Source organism: Saccharomyces paradoxus, chromosome XVI (assembly GCF_002079055.1).
Source record: "Saccharomyces paradoxus chromosome XVI, complete sequence".
In the NCBI taxonomy this organism is placed as follows: domain Eukaryota; kingdom Fungi; phylum Ascomycota; class Saccharomycetes; order Saccharomycetales; family Saccharomycetaceae; genus Saccharomyces; species Saccharomyces paradoxus.
Genome location: NC_047502.1, coordinates 1,622 through 16,516, shown reverse-complemented (window position 1 = coordinate 16,516; position 14,895 = coordinate 1,622). Strand labels below are relative to the sequence as shown.

Genomic DNA, 14,895 nt, shown 5'->3' with positions numbered 1-14,895 from the left:
ACCCTGCGTGAAACCTCTCGAAGTCGCCGCACGGCCTCCTGCTTAACAATGCGAGCGCCAGACAATAATGGTTTACCTGGAAAAGAGCAAGGAATTCGATTCGCAAATTTTATTAAAAGTTACATATGCAAGAGAGTCAACTAACACCAAAATCTATAAATCTTGTAGTAGAACGGTTTAGAAGCAATGTGTTGTTTCTCCGCTTCTTTTTGCGCTTTGAAAAGCTCCAGATTCTCCACGGAACATCCGGTGTCAAGATCAATGTCACTTTTCTTGATATACCAGTTTTTCCAATCTCTTCGATAAATTCTGTGCGCAACATAAACGACAATCATAATTGGAATACTTAAACAGTACTCAAAGAAGGCTTCGGCGGAGCTAGGGCTGCCAACCGGGGCGGCAGACACGTATATTTCACCTGCAACTAGCAAAGCATTTAGTATGCATCCTAAAATTCCTCCGTAAATACCCAGCATAGATTTGTAAGCTATTTCGTCCTTGGATCTTCCTTGCGCTTTCAAAGCCATTCTAAATCTAACCTGTGACATGCAAATACAAAACCATGTGAAAAATGATGAAATGGAACAAAGAGCGAAAAGCCAAGTAAAGACCTCGTCCTCCTTTTTCGAGGCTACAAGAAAACCTAAAAGACCAAATGCGCCACTAATCCCAATACCAACCAAAGGTCTTCCTTTTCTGTCCATATAGGAACAGATTGACGGAAGTTGGCCTGATGCACCTAGAGCTTGAATTAGTCTCGAAGAAGCATAAACGCACGAATTGCAAACGGATACCACTGCAACAAGGATAACAACATTCATGAAGTTGGAAACTTTTTGGCCCATTGATCCTGTGTTACTCAAAGCAATAACAAAGGGGGACGCAGAGATATCTTCGCTAGTCGAACCGCTGAGCAGCCTACTATCGTTATAAGGCACCAGACATCCGATAATGACAACGGTCGTGATGTAAAAAATCGCAATTCTCCAGAACGTACCTTTGGCAGCACGTGATATAGCTGAAATGTTTTTAGATTCTGTACTTGTTAACAGTACTAATTCACTGCCACCGAAGGAAAAGGCGGCGGAAACAAATGTGTTACACAAATTCTTGAAGACGGGCTTCGCGAACGCACCTGGGTCGTGCCAGTATTTAGTTCCAATATATCCCGTAGAGTTGGGCCCTCCTCCGGCAATTAGGACGATACCAATAATAATAAAGATAAATATAGCAATGACCTTGATAATTGACAAGGCAAATTCGGTCTCTGCAAAGCCTCTCACGCCAAACAAGTTCAATACCATAATAAAAACATAAAAAATAGCCACCCAAACGGCAGGATTAACAGTTTGGTTCCAATACGAAATTGTAAGTGAACAACCAATTAATTCGCTCGGAAATGAAATCAGCCAAGCTAGAGCATAGTTTGTAGCTACAGTAAACCCGATCGATTCATCTATGAACCTGCTGACATGTGTGGCGTATGAACCAGAAACCGGGAACTGGCAGGAAAGCTCTGCAGCACTCTGAACAACACAGAACATAGAAGTACCAACCAACAAAAAACCAATCAACAAAGCGGCAGGCCCAGACGCCAAGGAGTAACCTAAACCGATGAAGAGCCCCGTCCCCAAAGTACCACCTATGGCAATCATGGTCAAGTGCCTTTGGCTCAAAACTTTTTGATAAGGTTGAGAAGCTAGTTTCCATTGGATTTTTTCCTGCTCTGTCTGTTCACTGTTTTCAAGGTCTTCTGATATGACATGCAAGTTGCTTTGCTTGAAGGAGTCCTTCATTCTCCTAACCAGTGAGTCAGGTCTGCCCGACCCGGTTGGTATCGTAGTAGATTCAGTCTCTATTTTCGTAAACTTGTCCGATTCATTTTCCCTCTTAAGTACATCCATCCTGATATTTCACGAGAAAAAAACTTTCTAAGTGCTAGCTTTCAAGACAATTGATTTTCTGACTTTTTGCACAAAAGTTCTTGACATATCATGCGAAAGTGAAGTTAAGATCAGTATTAAATGAGCGTTTTCTGCTTTCTATGTCACTCGATGGCTCAAAATATTTATACCGGTTGCTCGTGAAAAGTCATAGTTTTTGTAGGCTGATGATTGTGTGCGCTCTTGCCGTGCGACGGCGATGAGTCCATGCAACAGCAATTGCTAAGAAATCCCGTACACAGTTGTTTTTTTAGTCATCCCCAGTTCATGGGCCGAAAGCACTGAGAACCAAAAGGAGAGGTTTGTGATCTGTTAACATCGCCATTACCGTAAAGCGTCGACGCCACACTACTTTGTGTGATGCGACTATCGCCCAGAATCAGCGTTGATTGAGTGATTTTGTAATTGAGTGAGGAATAGATGTCAAAGCCTGGAGCGGAATGTAGAAAGTGAAATGTACCTTCGGTGTATGCTTTCGCTCTAAAACTATAGAGGGTTTTTCGTGGCAATGCTTAAGATATTTGCAAGAAATCATACGCCAGATTTCATATTTTAAACTTGCGCGGTAGATGTCGATAACATCGTTATCAAGAACTAAAATGTAAATCATCCCCTTTTTTGCCCCAGTCTCTTCTCTTAGCGACACTTGTAAAAGATGATGATATCAAGCTAAGGCACCAAGGGCTTCATTGAAGTTATCGATTGAGTTTTTCCTAACGAAGACGGCATAGTGTCAACATACCTGGTCAATTATGTTAGCAAGTGAGTGTTACGATACTATACTACGTTTTGATATTGTATAATTATAGTAAACATTGGAACTTACTTTGCTAGGTTTGCAGAGACGTTCTACTAAAATAAAACGACTATAGCGTATCTCCGCCTGCTGAAAATTTTATTGTGGGTTTTTCCTACAGACAACAGCCGCTAACCAATACGTACTCACGTATACCTCTTTTGGAAGTTCTTGATTCCTAAATTTGGTTGTTTTCTCAGCAATTGCTGCCAGATTGTTCGTATGCAGCTAGGCCGCCCAGGAAAAACTTTGACGATAACAAGGATAACATTTTCTCAAAAAAACACCATTGAAAAAGAAGCAGCCTTGCCTCCTCCAAACTCAACGATATAGCGGAGATGTAACTCTACTCCTGTCGCAACCTTTTTGTTCATTCTCTTTTTAAATCGGAGTTGGTACGCAAGAAACAGAGTTAATCAAGAAATCTCCTCCAACCACAGGGTAAACTTTACACAAAGAGGTACTAGAAACAACGCACTCAATCCAAGGCACCCAAGGAAGTAGCGTAAGGGTTAAGTGTGCGGAGACCAGGATGCACGACAAAAAGAATTCGAATTTCCGCTCTACCCTAGGTGACGTAAATGTTAAAGAATAGAATTTGAGAAATACCAGCACGTTAGGAGGAACGATTTTTTATGGAACAAAGTTCAGATCAAAACTTCCCTTACCATTGAATTCTACCGTTTTTGAACTCTAAGAATGGTTTTATTGCTATAGTGTCCCATAAGAGCGATTTACGTTAGAACGTTACCTTCTACGTTACATGAATTCTCTTTCTACTAGAGATGTTTCTTAAGACCGATATCTAGCACTCAATTGTTAAGCTGGTTCCGATATCTCAACTACAAATCTTGATTTCACCCCATTGAAAAAGAGAAATGATAGTTTGATAATTTTGCTAGCAATGATGTTAAAAGCTCCAAAAAGCGGTCTTATTTTTGGCTGTCCCCGACATTCTAAACTGAACGCCAGTAATTACTGTGTCTGGAAGAAGCAGTAATCCTAGTGTTTACCTTGTTATACCAATTGAACGTCTCCGTGAACTTTCCTAGACAAGGGATCAGTCATTGAAATAATGACGTGAAAGGTATTGCACGTCACATGAATAATACAACTATCCTACATGTAAAAACATAGACTTACAAAGGATGTCTTTAAGTTGTAAATATTGGCCTGTATTTCTTTTGGTTACAAAAACCTTGCGAAAGAAGATAAAATAGCGAAGATAATAGCGAAAAGAGAAGATCGTCGACGACATCTGTACCCCGAATTTTCTTTTTGGTGGTCGTTTCACTAGAACTTGAGCTATTCAAAGAATAATTAACACTGCCACTCGTACTAGGGCTGTAGAAGAATGTTTTAAGCACCGGAGAATTTGTAAAATCTGTGGTCATGGTTATGTCCAAGAAATCTCCTTTTCCAACTGGACTACAAGGTGCATATCCCCATGTGCTAGAATATCAGGAGCTGGAATGGCACCCGGGACACTATCAGAGACAACCTCTATATTTTCTTCTTGATTGTCAAAGCTAGCCTGAACGGTAGAAACTTCGTGATTTTCCAAATCGTAAACAACGTAAACAACGTGTGCGCGGAAGCAACAAAAGCATCTCCCAATACAAACGCGGAGTCTGTGGCTTCAATATTCAAGATACAGTGATCTTTAGCTGCTGCCACAAAATTGGGTATGTTTTCAGACATATTAAACCCTCCAAAGTCAATGGACAGTGAGGTGTCGTTTACTTTTGAGCAATCAAAGTGTAGTCCTGGTAATTAGAGCTATACTTTCCATTGAAATTCTTGCCGATCGCATCTGCAATTTCTCTAGGTAAACTTGGATAGGTTGGAGCGGAATCAAATTCCACCGGAAATTGCACTTCTGAAACAGTTTCGTTGCAAGATTCTTCATCCAAAATTGCAATACTTTGAGCGGTAACATGCACCCCTATATCCGTAGAATCGAAAGTCATGTAGGCCTCCAGCATAGGTAGTGTGTGAAGCTGCCCCGAATATTTTCTACTGTCAACAGCACCAAACAAGATGCTTCCGAAGTGTGCATTAGATTCATTTAAGAACAAGGAATACGCTATCTTTTCGATATTTTTTTGGCTTTTTAACGCCGTTCGAAAGTTGTCATGTGCATGGGGCGTTGTATTGGAAGAGAAGGCGTATGGAAGGCCGTCTGCCTACTCTCTAAGGGGAAGCGATATGCCTAAAATACCACTATTGCCTATCGTATGGTTTGTCACCCCAAAAGTAAAATTATTTAGAGTAATATTATCCAAAGAGACAACATCTGTCCCATAAGTTCTTGATTTATATGTATCATCACTGCATGTTTCACTAAAAAAAGTCCCGATATTTTTAAAAGTGAAAGAGCTCTTTGGGCTGAAGGTTCCCCAGTATGAGCAGGGTGTATTATAAGCTTTGAATTTATTAGCTGCAGGGATCTCAGTAGCAGTTGCTGTGAGCTCATAATCACTAGTCCAAATGTCATTCTCATTGGCAAGTGATTCACAATTAGCGCTATCAGTCTCATTAACATACGTATCTGAGGAGCCAGTGCCCAACTAGAGATAAACAGTTTAGCGGGGGGTTCCGATTTTCATCTTGACAACATACAGTCCTACCACATTTACCAAGGTCGAATTGGACACGTAATCTCTTTTAAAAATATCAGACGCACCTTGCGAACCTGACTCATGCGAAATTTTGGCAGTAACTTTTATACATACATATCTCACCAGCGGTTTTAATAACTTATATCTTCTTTTTATAAAATCTTTTCTAACTTTTTTTATAAGGAGGAAGTTTCTTGTAAAATATTAAGCTAGGCTAGGGTATGTAGTATGGACTATGGAAGGATTTTGGAAAATATGCCAAAACAAGAAAAAAAAAGGAAAAAGAGTTCGTTTACCAGTATTCGTAATCACTCTTATTTCTTCTGACCATAAGCTCTGGTGGCATACAAACCATTCTGCACAATAACATCCTGTGGACGGTAATCAAAGTTCTTGGAGAAGTAACTATTTAAGATGTTCTTCACTCCTTGAGCATACCTCTTTTGGGCATCCAGAGACGTACCACTAATATGAACAGTCATTGCGTTTCCCACCTGGTCTTTGTTGTCCATGGTCCTCCAAGGATGGTCCTTTGGTGCTGGTTGCTTATCCCAGACATCACCACCGTAGCCAGCCAATTTGCCAGACTTGACCGCCTCCGCAACATCTTCAGCGACACAAATAGCACCTCTAGCGGTATTTACCAAGTATGCACCGTCTTTCATGTGGGAAATAAGCTCTTTATTGAATAAACCTTTTGAATCCTTGTGCAATGGACAGTTGATGGTAACAACATCCGACTGAGCAACCATATCTTCTAATTTCTCTACTCTCTGAACAATGTCACCTTTGCCGTTGAAAAGCTTACTAGCCTCGTTCAATCTATTGATTGCTTCGGCAGGTAGTTCCTGATAGTCGTAGTACAGTAGCTTCTTAGGATTAAATGCAACCAATCTTTCCAAAACCCTATATCCAATTCTACCGGCACCCACAGTTGAGATTACCTTGTCTTCGAGATCATACTCATTCTTAGCTACACCGGCGATATCCCATTCACCATTAATTGCCTGTTGGTGGCCACCATTATAGTTTCTTATCAAAACCAAAATTGTGGCCATAACGTGCTCCGCAACAGAAACGACGTTGGAGCCAGTAACTTCGGTGACCGTAATCTTCCTTTCATTTGCAGCCTCTAAATCAACATGGTCAGAACCGACGCCAGCAGTGATGCAAAGCTTCAGGTTAGGTGCCTCAGCAATCCTGTTTCTCGAGATGTAGGCTGGGAAAAAGGGCGTAGTAATGACAATTTCTGCATCTTTCAATTCCCTGTCCACGGTCGAATTTGGCTCAGGGTCCTTGTCAGTGGTAGTAATCAGCTCATATCCCTGTTCTTCAATGAACTCTCTGATACCAAGTTCATTTTCAATACATCCCAATAATTTTTCTTGCTCTTCAGCATGCCTACCGCCTTCGTAAAGAACTAGCAAAATCTTTCCCTTTGACATCTCAGTTTCTTTTTTTTTGGTTGATATGTTGTTTTGACTACTACTCCAATATATATATATATATGATTACTGCTTAAATTGGATAAAAGAAAGGAACAATATATAACTAAGAATATAGCTACAAAAGCTATTTCAGGAAGAATTAAAAGAAAGCGCCAACTTCATGCCTTTTTATATGCTCTTTTTTCAATGATTGACAATGCAGAAAGGTTTCCCCAACTTCTACTTAGCAAATGAATAATCCAAGAACAGTATATTCAGCATAACGTCAGGTACTTTTATTACTGGCATGACTTTTTTCACTCGGAGTTCTACAATCGGTGCTTTCCTAGTGAGGAAATGCCCGATTGCAAAGGGAAAAAAAGGGACAATCTTTCTGGTTTTCGGTCAATAACAGTTTTAAACCATAGCCAAACTAACACAAGATAGAAATATAATTGGGGTCGAAACTTTCTTTCTAGCCTACTCTCAGTGATGACGGAATGGGTAATTCCCGGCATGTTTCATTTGCTGCCAAGTGCTGTGAAATGAGGAGGTATAAGAGTATAGCTTGTAATGAAAGTTGCTACTAAAAGCCCATTCAATCCGCTGCAGTTTTTCTTTTTCTCCTTGCAAAAAATTCGAAAAGGTCCCCTATAAAGTTGCTCCTATTGTGGCAACTTGTTTTTAACGTGTCTATAAAGAACAAATAAATTTCAATTCTCGGTTATTGTAACCTTCCATATAATGTTCTCTTTCCATAAGAAAGTCAGGTAACACCAACAAAAGATGCGCAATCAGGTGTTATTTTCCCTAGATCGTTAGCGATAATGTATATTTATATTTTTCGCACCTAAAGAAAGTAAATATCTGTAGAAAATAAATCATCTCAGCAAAGGAATTTTTTGGAACTTCTTTATTCTGTATCACCAAATTTTTCAAAAGAAAAAGCCATGCTTGCAATGACAGTTTCTTGATACCATATCGAGGACAGGTGACAACCGTGTTCCGGACAAAGCGAGGTGCTGCCGTAAGCAGCCGCAGTGAACTACATACGTAAAATTAACAGGGGTGCAAATTTCTTGCCAAGAGAAAAATTCAAAATAAAAAAAAAAAAAAACAGGAAACTTGCGCCCCTTCAATATTAAAAAGAAAAGATAGTAAAAAGATAAAACAAATTTAAAAAAAAATCTATGGCCTCGGCTCTCGAAGGATCCATTGATCGTTGTTCAGATAAATAATGCAGTTCCGTCGTCAAGGTGTCCCAGCCACCGTAGGCTTACTGCTGATTGTCCTGCTTGGTTTCTGTTGGAAATTATCTAGATCTTATAGCGTAGTGCCAACTGCCCTACCACATAACGAATCTGCAAGTAAAATCGCAGATGCACATTCTATACGATGGGATAATTACCATGAGTTTGTCAGAGACATTGATTTCGATAACAGCACGGCTATCTTCAATTCCATTCGAGCTGCTTTAAGACAATCTCCATCAGATATACATCCTGTTGGTGTATCTTATTTCCCCGCTGTAATCCCCAAGGGAACTTTAATGTACCATGCCGGATCAAAAGCGCCAACCACTTTCGAATGGCTAGCTATGGATCACGAGTTCAGCTACTCTTTTGGCTTGAGGTCACCATCCTATGGAAGAAAATCCCTGGAAAGAAGGCATGGGAGATTCGGCAATGGCACACATGGCGATCGTCCAAAGGGGCCACCATCACCAGACGAAAGAGGTCGTAGTTCTCAAAAAATGCTTACCTATAGAGCAGCACGGGACCTCAACAAATTTCTCTATCTTGATGGGGCTTCCGCTGCGAAAACTGACTCAGGAGAGATGGACACGCAGCTAATGCTGTCGAATGTTATCAAGAAGAAATTGAACCTTCCGGATGACGGTGAAAAGGAAAGAATGGCGGAACGGCTCTACGCCGCCAGAATATGTAAGTGGGGAAAACCGCTCGGGCTCGACGGAGTCATTAGGGTGGAGGTTGGCTTTGAAGTCATCTTGTGTGATTTTTCGGCTGACAACGTCGAGCTCGTCTCAATGCTAGACATGATTCATCCGAATCAATACCTGGGTCTGCCACCACCTACCGTCATATCGAAGGAAGAGGGTTGGCCTCTAGATGAGGACGGAAACCTTGTTGAAGGTCTGCTAACGGATGACCAAAAGGTGATCCTCGAAAGGGAAGATGGCTGGGAGCAGGTTTTGTCTAATTTTAATGCAGTTAAGAGTTTCAATCAGTTGAGAGCAGGTGCAGCCCATGACAACGGAGAGCATCGAATCCATATTGACTACAGGTACCTAGTGAGCGGGATAAACAGGACTTATATTGCTCCTGATCCCAACAACAGAAGACTACTCAATGATGGAATGACATGGGAAAAACAATTGGAGATGGTGGATGACCTAGAGAAGGCTCTGGAAGTCGGATTCGATGCTACACAAAGTATGGATTGGCAATTAGCGTTGGATGAGCTTGTCATTAAATTTGCACCATTGATAAAATCTGTTAGTAACATACTGAACAGCGATGGTGATATTAATGAGTCAATTGCCATCAATGCGACATCACTCACGTTGAACTTTTGCCTGCGGTTTGAGGCTGCAAGTAACAACAGTGATCAATTCGGTAGTGGGAAAGACTTTGCTCTATACCAATATGTCAGTCCATACCACGACTTGAAAACGGATGCGGACTTTTTGATTTGGTCATCTTCTGTCAGCGTTGTCAGAGAAATTGTTGATGTCATTTATAAAGTGAATGATTTATTGATGCCTGAAGTTTACTCTTTTATGAAAGATAATACAACTTCCAGCGACTTGCAAAAGCATGTTGAAACGGCCCGCTCCTCTGTCGATGGCTTAATTGAATCTTTAGGGTGGATTGAGCTGAATTACCGTTGTGAAACGCAATGCAATTGGGATGAAGTTTGCTACACTCCTTCTTGGGGCCCATCTCCAATGGGTATAACTGACCCAGATTCCCATAATGAGGGATTTGGAACGCACTTTGATGAATTTCGACAAAGATTGGTTATTAACAATAAACTACAATGTATTAATATAAATGATTTGATGGTTAACCATAACCATTAAGACCTTTCTGAGAAGACTAATAAAGTGTGGTAGAAACCAGTACGGCAGACGATGCAGCAACAATTGTAAACTTTTTTTGCAGTTTGGGTGATACTGTCCCTTCCAATGCAAAATCTAAAAAGCACAGCTAAAGGTAGCAAAGTGGGAAAAAGAGCAGAAAAAAAAATGCCACAACGAAAGCCTTGCATATTGTAGTATTTGGAGGTCTCTCTTTTAAATTTCTGCGGGAGAAAGTTCGTAGATTATTTTCCGTTGTAGTATATCAAGATACATATTACAACCCCGTTTGGTGATGCCTTTATCAAAGGTATCAACTGCTTCACATATACGAAGCACAGTTACAGTCACGCCAACAAGATTTTAGACTTCTATGTAGTGTTTGTATAGTAATCAGCTGCCTGGCGAATACTCCTCTGTGTTGGGCCGTGAAAAAAAAGGAAACATAATATGATATCAAGATTATCCGATGCAGGATGGGAGACTTCATTACGCCATACGTATCCTGATCTTTAAACTTTGTAAATGCAGTATGATTACAGTAAGGGTTTGCGATTTTCTTATTAGGCCGTTTATGTCTATTTCGCGGGGCACTGAACCGGGAGTCAATCAGTGCTGAAAATCGACGTCAGTAAATCGAGACGGGTATTGTGTCAAGTGCTACCACCCAATTATAAACAGTAGTAGTAGTGTGATTACAGGACGGGCTTGTGTACATATATTCGGTGATTTGTGAAAGGGGGGCAATAAACAATGGGAACCTATGAAAACAAAATGGACGGTTTACCGATGGAGTTATTATAGTATCTGTTGGAGTGCAAAATATTGCTGGCTTGCTAGTGGCAATACTGTGATACAATGAGTGTACCTAGATATATGCGGCAGCGATTGCTAGTGGAGGAGAAAGAAAAAGAGGAGGCAGCTGGTAGAAAGTTATTGTTGTGGTGTTATGTTCAAATGTGGTAGTATCCTGTAAAATGAGGAGTAGCATCTGTGTAGTATACCATAGTATTATTGCTTCAAAAAGACGCAAAGATAAAAACGGAGCATAAAAGATAAAGGAGGTCGGCAGTAAAATACTGTAAAGTGGTGTGACAGTGCTCAATTTTTGTACGGTGACTGGTGAGTTAGTCCTAGTGCGTTGTCTTGGCATACGAAAGTCACTAACATTAAGTGGTGTCATTTCAATGATACAACCATGCTATGGCTGATATTTGCTACAATATAGTGTACCTTACTGTATTCATGAAACACATTGTATGCAAAGAAAATGTAAGATATCGCAGTTAAACTGCAGTGGAAAATAGCTCATGAATAAGAGAGCTAAATCAAGAGAACGGGTTATAAAATCAAGGTGCTTTGTTCACCATTGTTGGGGGGGGACTGAAAAGTATTGCCAAACGGTAATATGAATTTGCAAAGAGAAAGGATAGGTCTGTTTGAGCAGAAAGTTTCAAATACTAAAGAGCTCTTTCTTCGATGAAACTGATTAACGAAGGTTCTTTAACGCAATTCTCTTCAGCCGTTTATTACCAGAAGCTATAATCCAAGAGCCCCGTGAGAAGTCATAAATTTATAATTATCCTCTGTAAAGCGACAGAAAAGATCTGACACGCAATCATGGAGATTTTGACCTTACGTATCAGGCAAAGCTCTTTAAGTGGTAGTACCTTTGCAATACCAAGTCTCATTTTAGGTTGCCCATACCTCTAATAAAGTTGGATTTGCATACAGAATCGTAAATTTCTACGGTGTACTCCCTTCTCCCCGACTATGATTCCCATTTCATATTTAAAATTTGGGACGAGAAACTATACTTTGCTTCCACAGTAATCGTTTAGATCACACCGTACCAAGCTTAGTCAATAAGCTTCTGAACGAGGGTCCAAATCTCAAATTCGGATATCTTTCCGACCAAAATGGAAGTATCACAGGCACGCGAAAGGGTTTTTCAAGGCACATCTCGGCACCCCTATAATTGGCATTCTCACATTCCTCCACATACGAATAGATAAAGGCACCATAAAACAATACCTTCGCATAAGAATCTATGGTAGATACATGCCTCGTTCAGGAACAAGTGCGACCTCATAGTTACCGTGAATATTTTGGGAGAGAGACGAGTTATGAAGGATGTGAGATATTGGATGAGAGCACCCCCCCCCCCAGCCAGTGATTCGTTTAAGTCGTGGTGACTGGTGAAGGAATGTGTATAAATAAAGCCACTATGATCATCCTTTTATGTGAATATGTCTTCATTCCTTTCTTTCCTGTTAGGCTTATATCAGCACTAACAAACAAAACAAATACAATGGTCAAATTAACTTCAATTGCTGCTGGTGTTGCCGCCATCGCTGCTGGTGTTGCCGCTGCCCCAGCCACTACTACTCTGTCTCCATCTGACGAAAGAGTCAACCTGGTTGAATTGGGTGTCTACGTCTCTGATATCAGAGCTCACTTGGCCCAATACTACATGTTCCAAGCTGCCCACCCAACTGAAACCTACCCAGTTGAAGTTGCTGAAGCCGTTTTCAACTACGGTGACTTCACCACCATGTTGACCGGTATTGCTCCAGACCAAGTCACCAGAATGATCACCGGTGTCCCATGGTACTCTACCAGATTGAGACCAGCCATTTCTAGCGCTTTATCCAAGGACGGTATCTACACTGCCATTCCAAAATAGGAACACGGACCTTTACGAATGAAATTCTATAGACATTGATAAGTAACGAAAAATAAAATAGAAAAAAAAAAAGCTCTTTTTGGTGATATAAGTACAGTTAATTATATAAATGTATATTAAAATTATAAACCTGTTTGATCAATGACGGTACTTTCAAACCATTCTTATCACCACGGTGAACCCAGAAATAACCTCTCTTTTGGGGCCGCCTCCTAGGTGGGGGGTTGAGAGTACGAAGGAAACAATTATCATGAAAATACTGAATTCTAAAACGTATTGTTTTCGTACTCTTTTACTTTTTCAATAGATAGGTCGCTTTTTTTTTATTGGATCGGCCCGGAGTCATTATTACACATGTGTCACTTTTGAGATTAAGGTTGTAGATCAGGGAATTTTTCCGTGGCAGTGCGATTACTATTTAGTATTCGGTACTGGCTTCCCTAAAGCCTTCAACATCGCCCGTGATTAACAATAAATGTGAAAGCAAAAGTTATGTGTGAACGGTCTGGCTGTAATTAATGCTCAATAATCGTGTCATGATTTCGTGGATCAAACTATTATATATTCTTTCCCGACATATTAACACTCTAGACCAGCTGAAGTTGTGCTGATATAATTTCTTGATAAAACGGGCCATATAACTTTTTTGGATATACATGGAATATGGCATCACTTACAGAAGAAAACGACATTGAGTTTTACGCATCTAGTAGGATGGTAGCAAGTTTATTTTTTGTTAACGAGCGGTGAATAGGTGAAAGAGAATAGTTATAATAGTAAAGAGTAAAATAATTTTGATTAGTCAGATCTGATGAATTACACAAACTATAAAATTGAAGAAGGCGCATTCGTTTCTACACCAAGGGCTCCTCACTGCGAGATAATTGGGCTTCTTTAATGTATGGCCATAGTTCAATGTTCAACGAAGCAAACCGCATAGGTTTCTTTGATGATAAAAGGCGATAGAAGAAGTGGCTAAAAAACCATTCACAGTCAATTCCATCGAAGAAAAACTCTTCATTCGTCCAGACTTTTTTTTCAAACAAGTACCTATTCATTTTCTTTGCAATTTCATTCCATCCATTCGCACCACCTTCTTGTTCATTTATAATAGTTGACAAAAACTGCATCTTGTGTTCAATTTTCATGGATAAAAAGTAATTCCTCATGTTCCGGAAAAGCCACACCAGGATGAGAGACCAAACTACAGGAGACAAGAAACGTGATATAAGGTCATAATGTCGTGACGTGCAGACATCATAAAAATAAAAAAAGAACAGCGGTAAAAACCGCGGATCGAAAAGCCTCTTGAGAACCCAGGTAAGCTTGAATCGGTGAACTTCCTTGGGGAGCTGCACGTCTTCCAGGTCAACAGGGCTCCTTGCTTTCTCAGTATTGAACAGCTTCCACTGTTTTTCAACTTCTGTAAAATAAACTTGCAAGGCCTCTTCGATGTAAGGAACGGAATCTTTAAATGACTTAACTTTGGCAGCTTCGTCTTTCTTCAAAGAGAATGGTTCGAGAAGAGTTCTTCTGAACGCTTCTTGGCAGTCCGCAGCGTTGAAAAAAAAGTACTTAGTATTCCAAGCTTTGATTTCATAAAAGTACGAATTTAGATTTATAGCGATAACTTCCCAATCATGGGTGTGCGTGCCTGGTGTATTTTTAGCAATTTCTTTGGAAAACTGAGTGAGTTGCTTAGATAAAGAACGTTTACGAGAAAGTACATGAATAACGGGTAAAAATATTGGCCCTAGAAACAGGACAAGAAGCGAAACAATAAACGGGTAAATCCAATTGGTGGTCATTTTCCACCAAACACTAAGTGGCAACCATAATAGCAACCAGATACGAAACGCTAAGGACTTGTAAATCTGATAACACATCCATGTGAACTGGCTTCTGAAAACATTCTGGGGTAAAACAATCTTTTGGGATTCGAGATGCCCGAAGGATGATAGAGCTACGCTCTTTTCATCTTCAATTTCATTATTCTTCATTTGATAGCGAGGTGGCAGCTTGAGGGAGTTGCTATTTGGAGTTGCAGCTTCTGGCTGTTCGCTTTATATATTTTTTTAAAAAAAGGCGCTAAGCGGGCGCGCATTACGCAACTGTTGATGGCTCAGTAACCTTATAATAGAAAAAGGATAATAACCTCGAGTGATTTTTGACTAAAAAAAACCGTGTTGTATCCCATTCTTAGAAAGAGGTTTCAAGGTGATTCCGATTTTCTGTCCAGCTCACTTTATAAATGTAATAGTGCTTTTTGTAATTGTGGATGCAAGTGCTTATAGGTTTGCGATAACTTTGATTTATACGCAG

The 14,895-nt window shown here is 40.2% G+C and overlaps 5 protein-coding genes across 5 annotated transcripts; 2 read left to right on the top strand and 3 right to left on the bottom strand.

Annotated features, from left to right (window-relative positions):
- Positions 1–140: 140 nt before the first annotated feature.
- Positions 141–1,904, bottom strand: SAM3 (bifunctional polyamine/amino acid permease SAM3; the record flags this gene model as incomplete). The annotated part of the gene is made up of 1 exon (XM_033913611.1): positions 141–1,904. The coding sequence occupies one exon, from the start codon at positions 1,902–1,904 to the stop codon at positions 141–143; it is 1,764 nt and encodes a 587-aa protein (XP_033769502.1).
- A 3,770-nt stretch (positions 1,905–5,674) lies between these two features.
- On the bottom strand, positions 5,675–6,805 carry SPAR_P00040 (formate dehydrogenase; the record flags this gene model as incomplete). The annotated part of the gene is made up of 1 exon (XM_033913610.1): positions 5,675–6,805. The coding sequence occupies one exon, from the start codon at positions 6,803–6,805 to the stop codon at positions 5,675–5,677; it is 1,131 nt and encodes a 376-aa protein (XP_033769501.1).
- A 1,219-nt stretch (positions 6,806–8,024) lies between these two features.
- Positions 8,025–9,890, top strand: SPAR_P00030 (uncharacterized protein; the record flags this gene model as incomplete). Its single annotated transcript, XM_033913609.1, has 1 exon — positions 8,025–9,890. The coding sequence occupies one exon, from the start codon at positions 8,025–8,027 to the stop codon at positions 9,888–9,890; it is 1,866 nt and encodes a 621-aa protein (XP_033769500.1).
- A 2,308-nt stretch (positions 9,891–12,198) lies between these two features.
- SPAR_P00020 (SRP1/TIP1 family protein) lies at positions 12,199–12,573 on the top strand (the record flags this gene model as incomplete). The annotated part of the gene is made up of 1 exon (XM_033913608.1): positions 12,199–12,573. One exon carries the CDS (start codon positions 12,199–12,201, stop codon positions 12,571–12,573), a length of 375 nt encoding a protein of 124 aa, XP_033769499.1.
- Positions 12,574–13,427: 854 nt separating this feature from the next.
- On the bottom strand, positions 13,428–14,573 carry SPAR_P00010 (DUP/COS family protein; the record flags this gene model as incomplete). Its single annotated transcript, XM_033913607.1, has 1 exon — positions 13,428–14,573. The coding sequence occupies one exon, from the start codon at positions 14,571–14,573 to the stop codon at positions 13,428–13,430; it is 1,146 nt and encodes a 381-aa protein (XP_033769498.1).
- Positions 14,574–14,895: the final 322 nt, after the last annotated feature.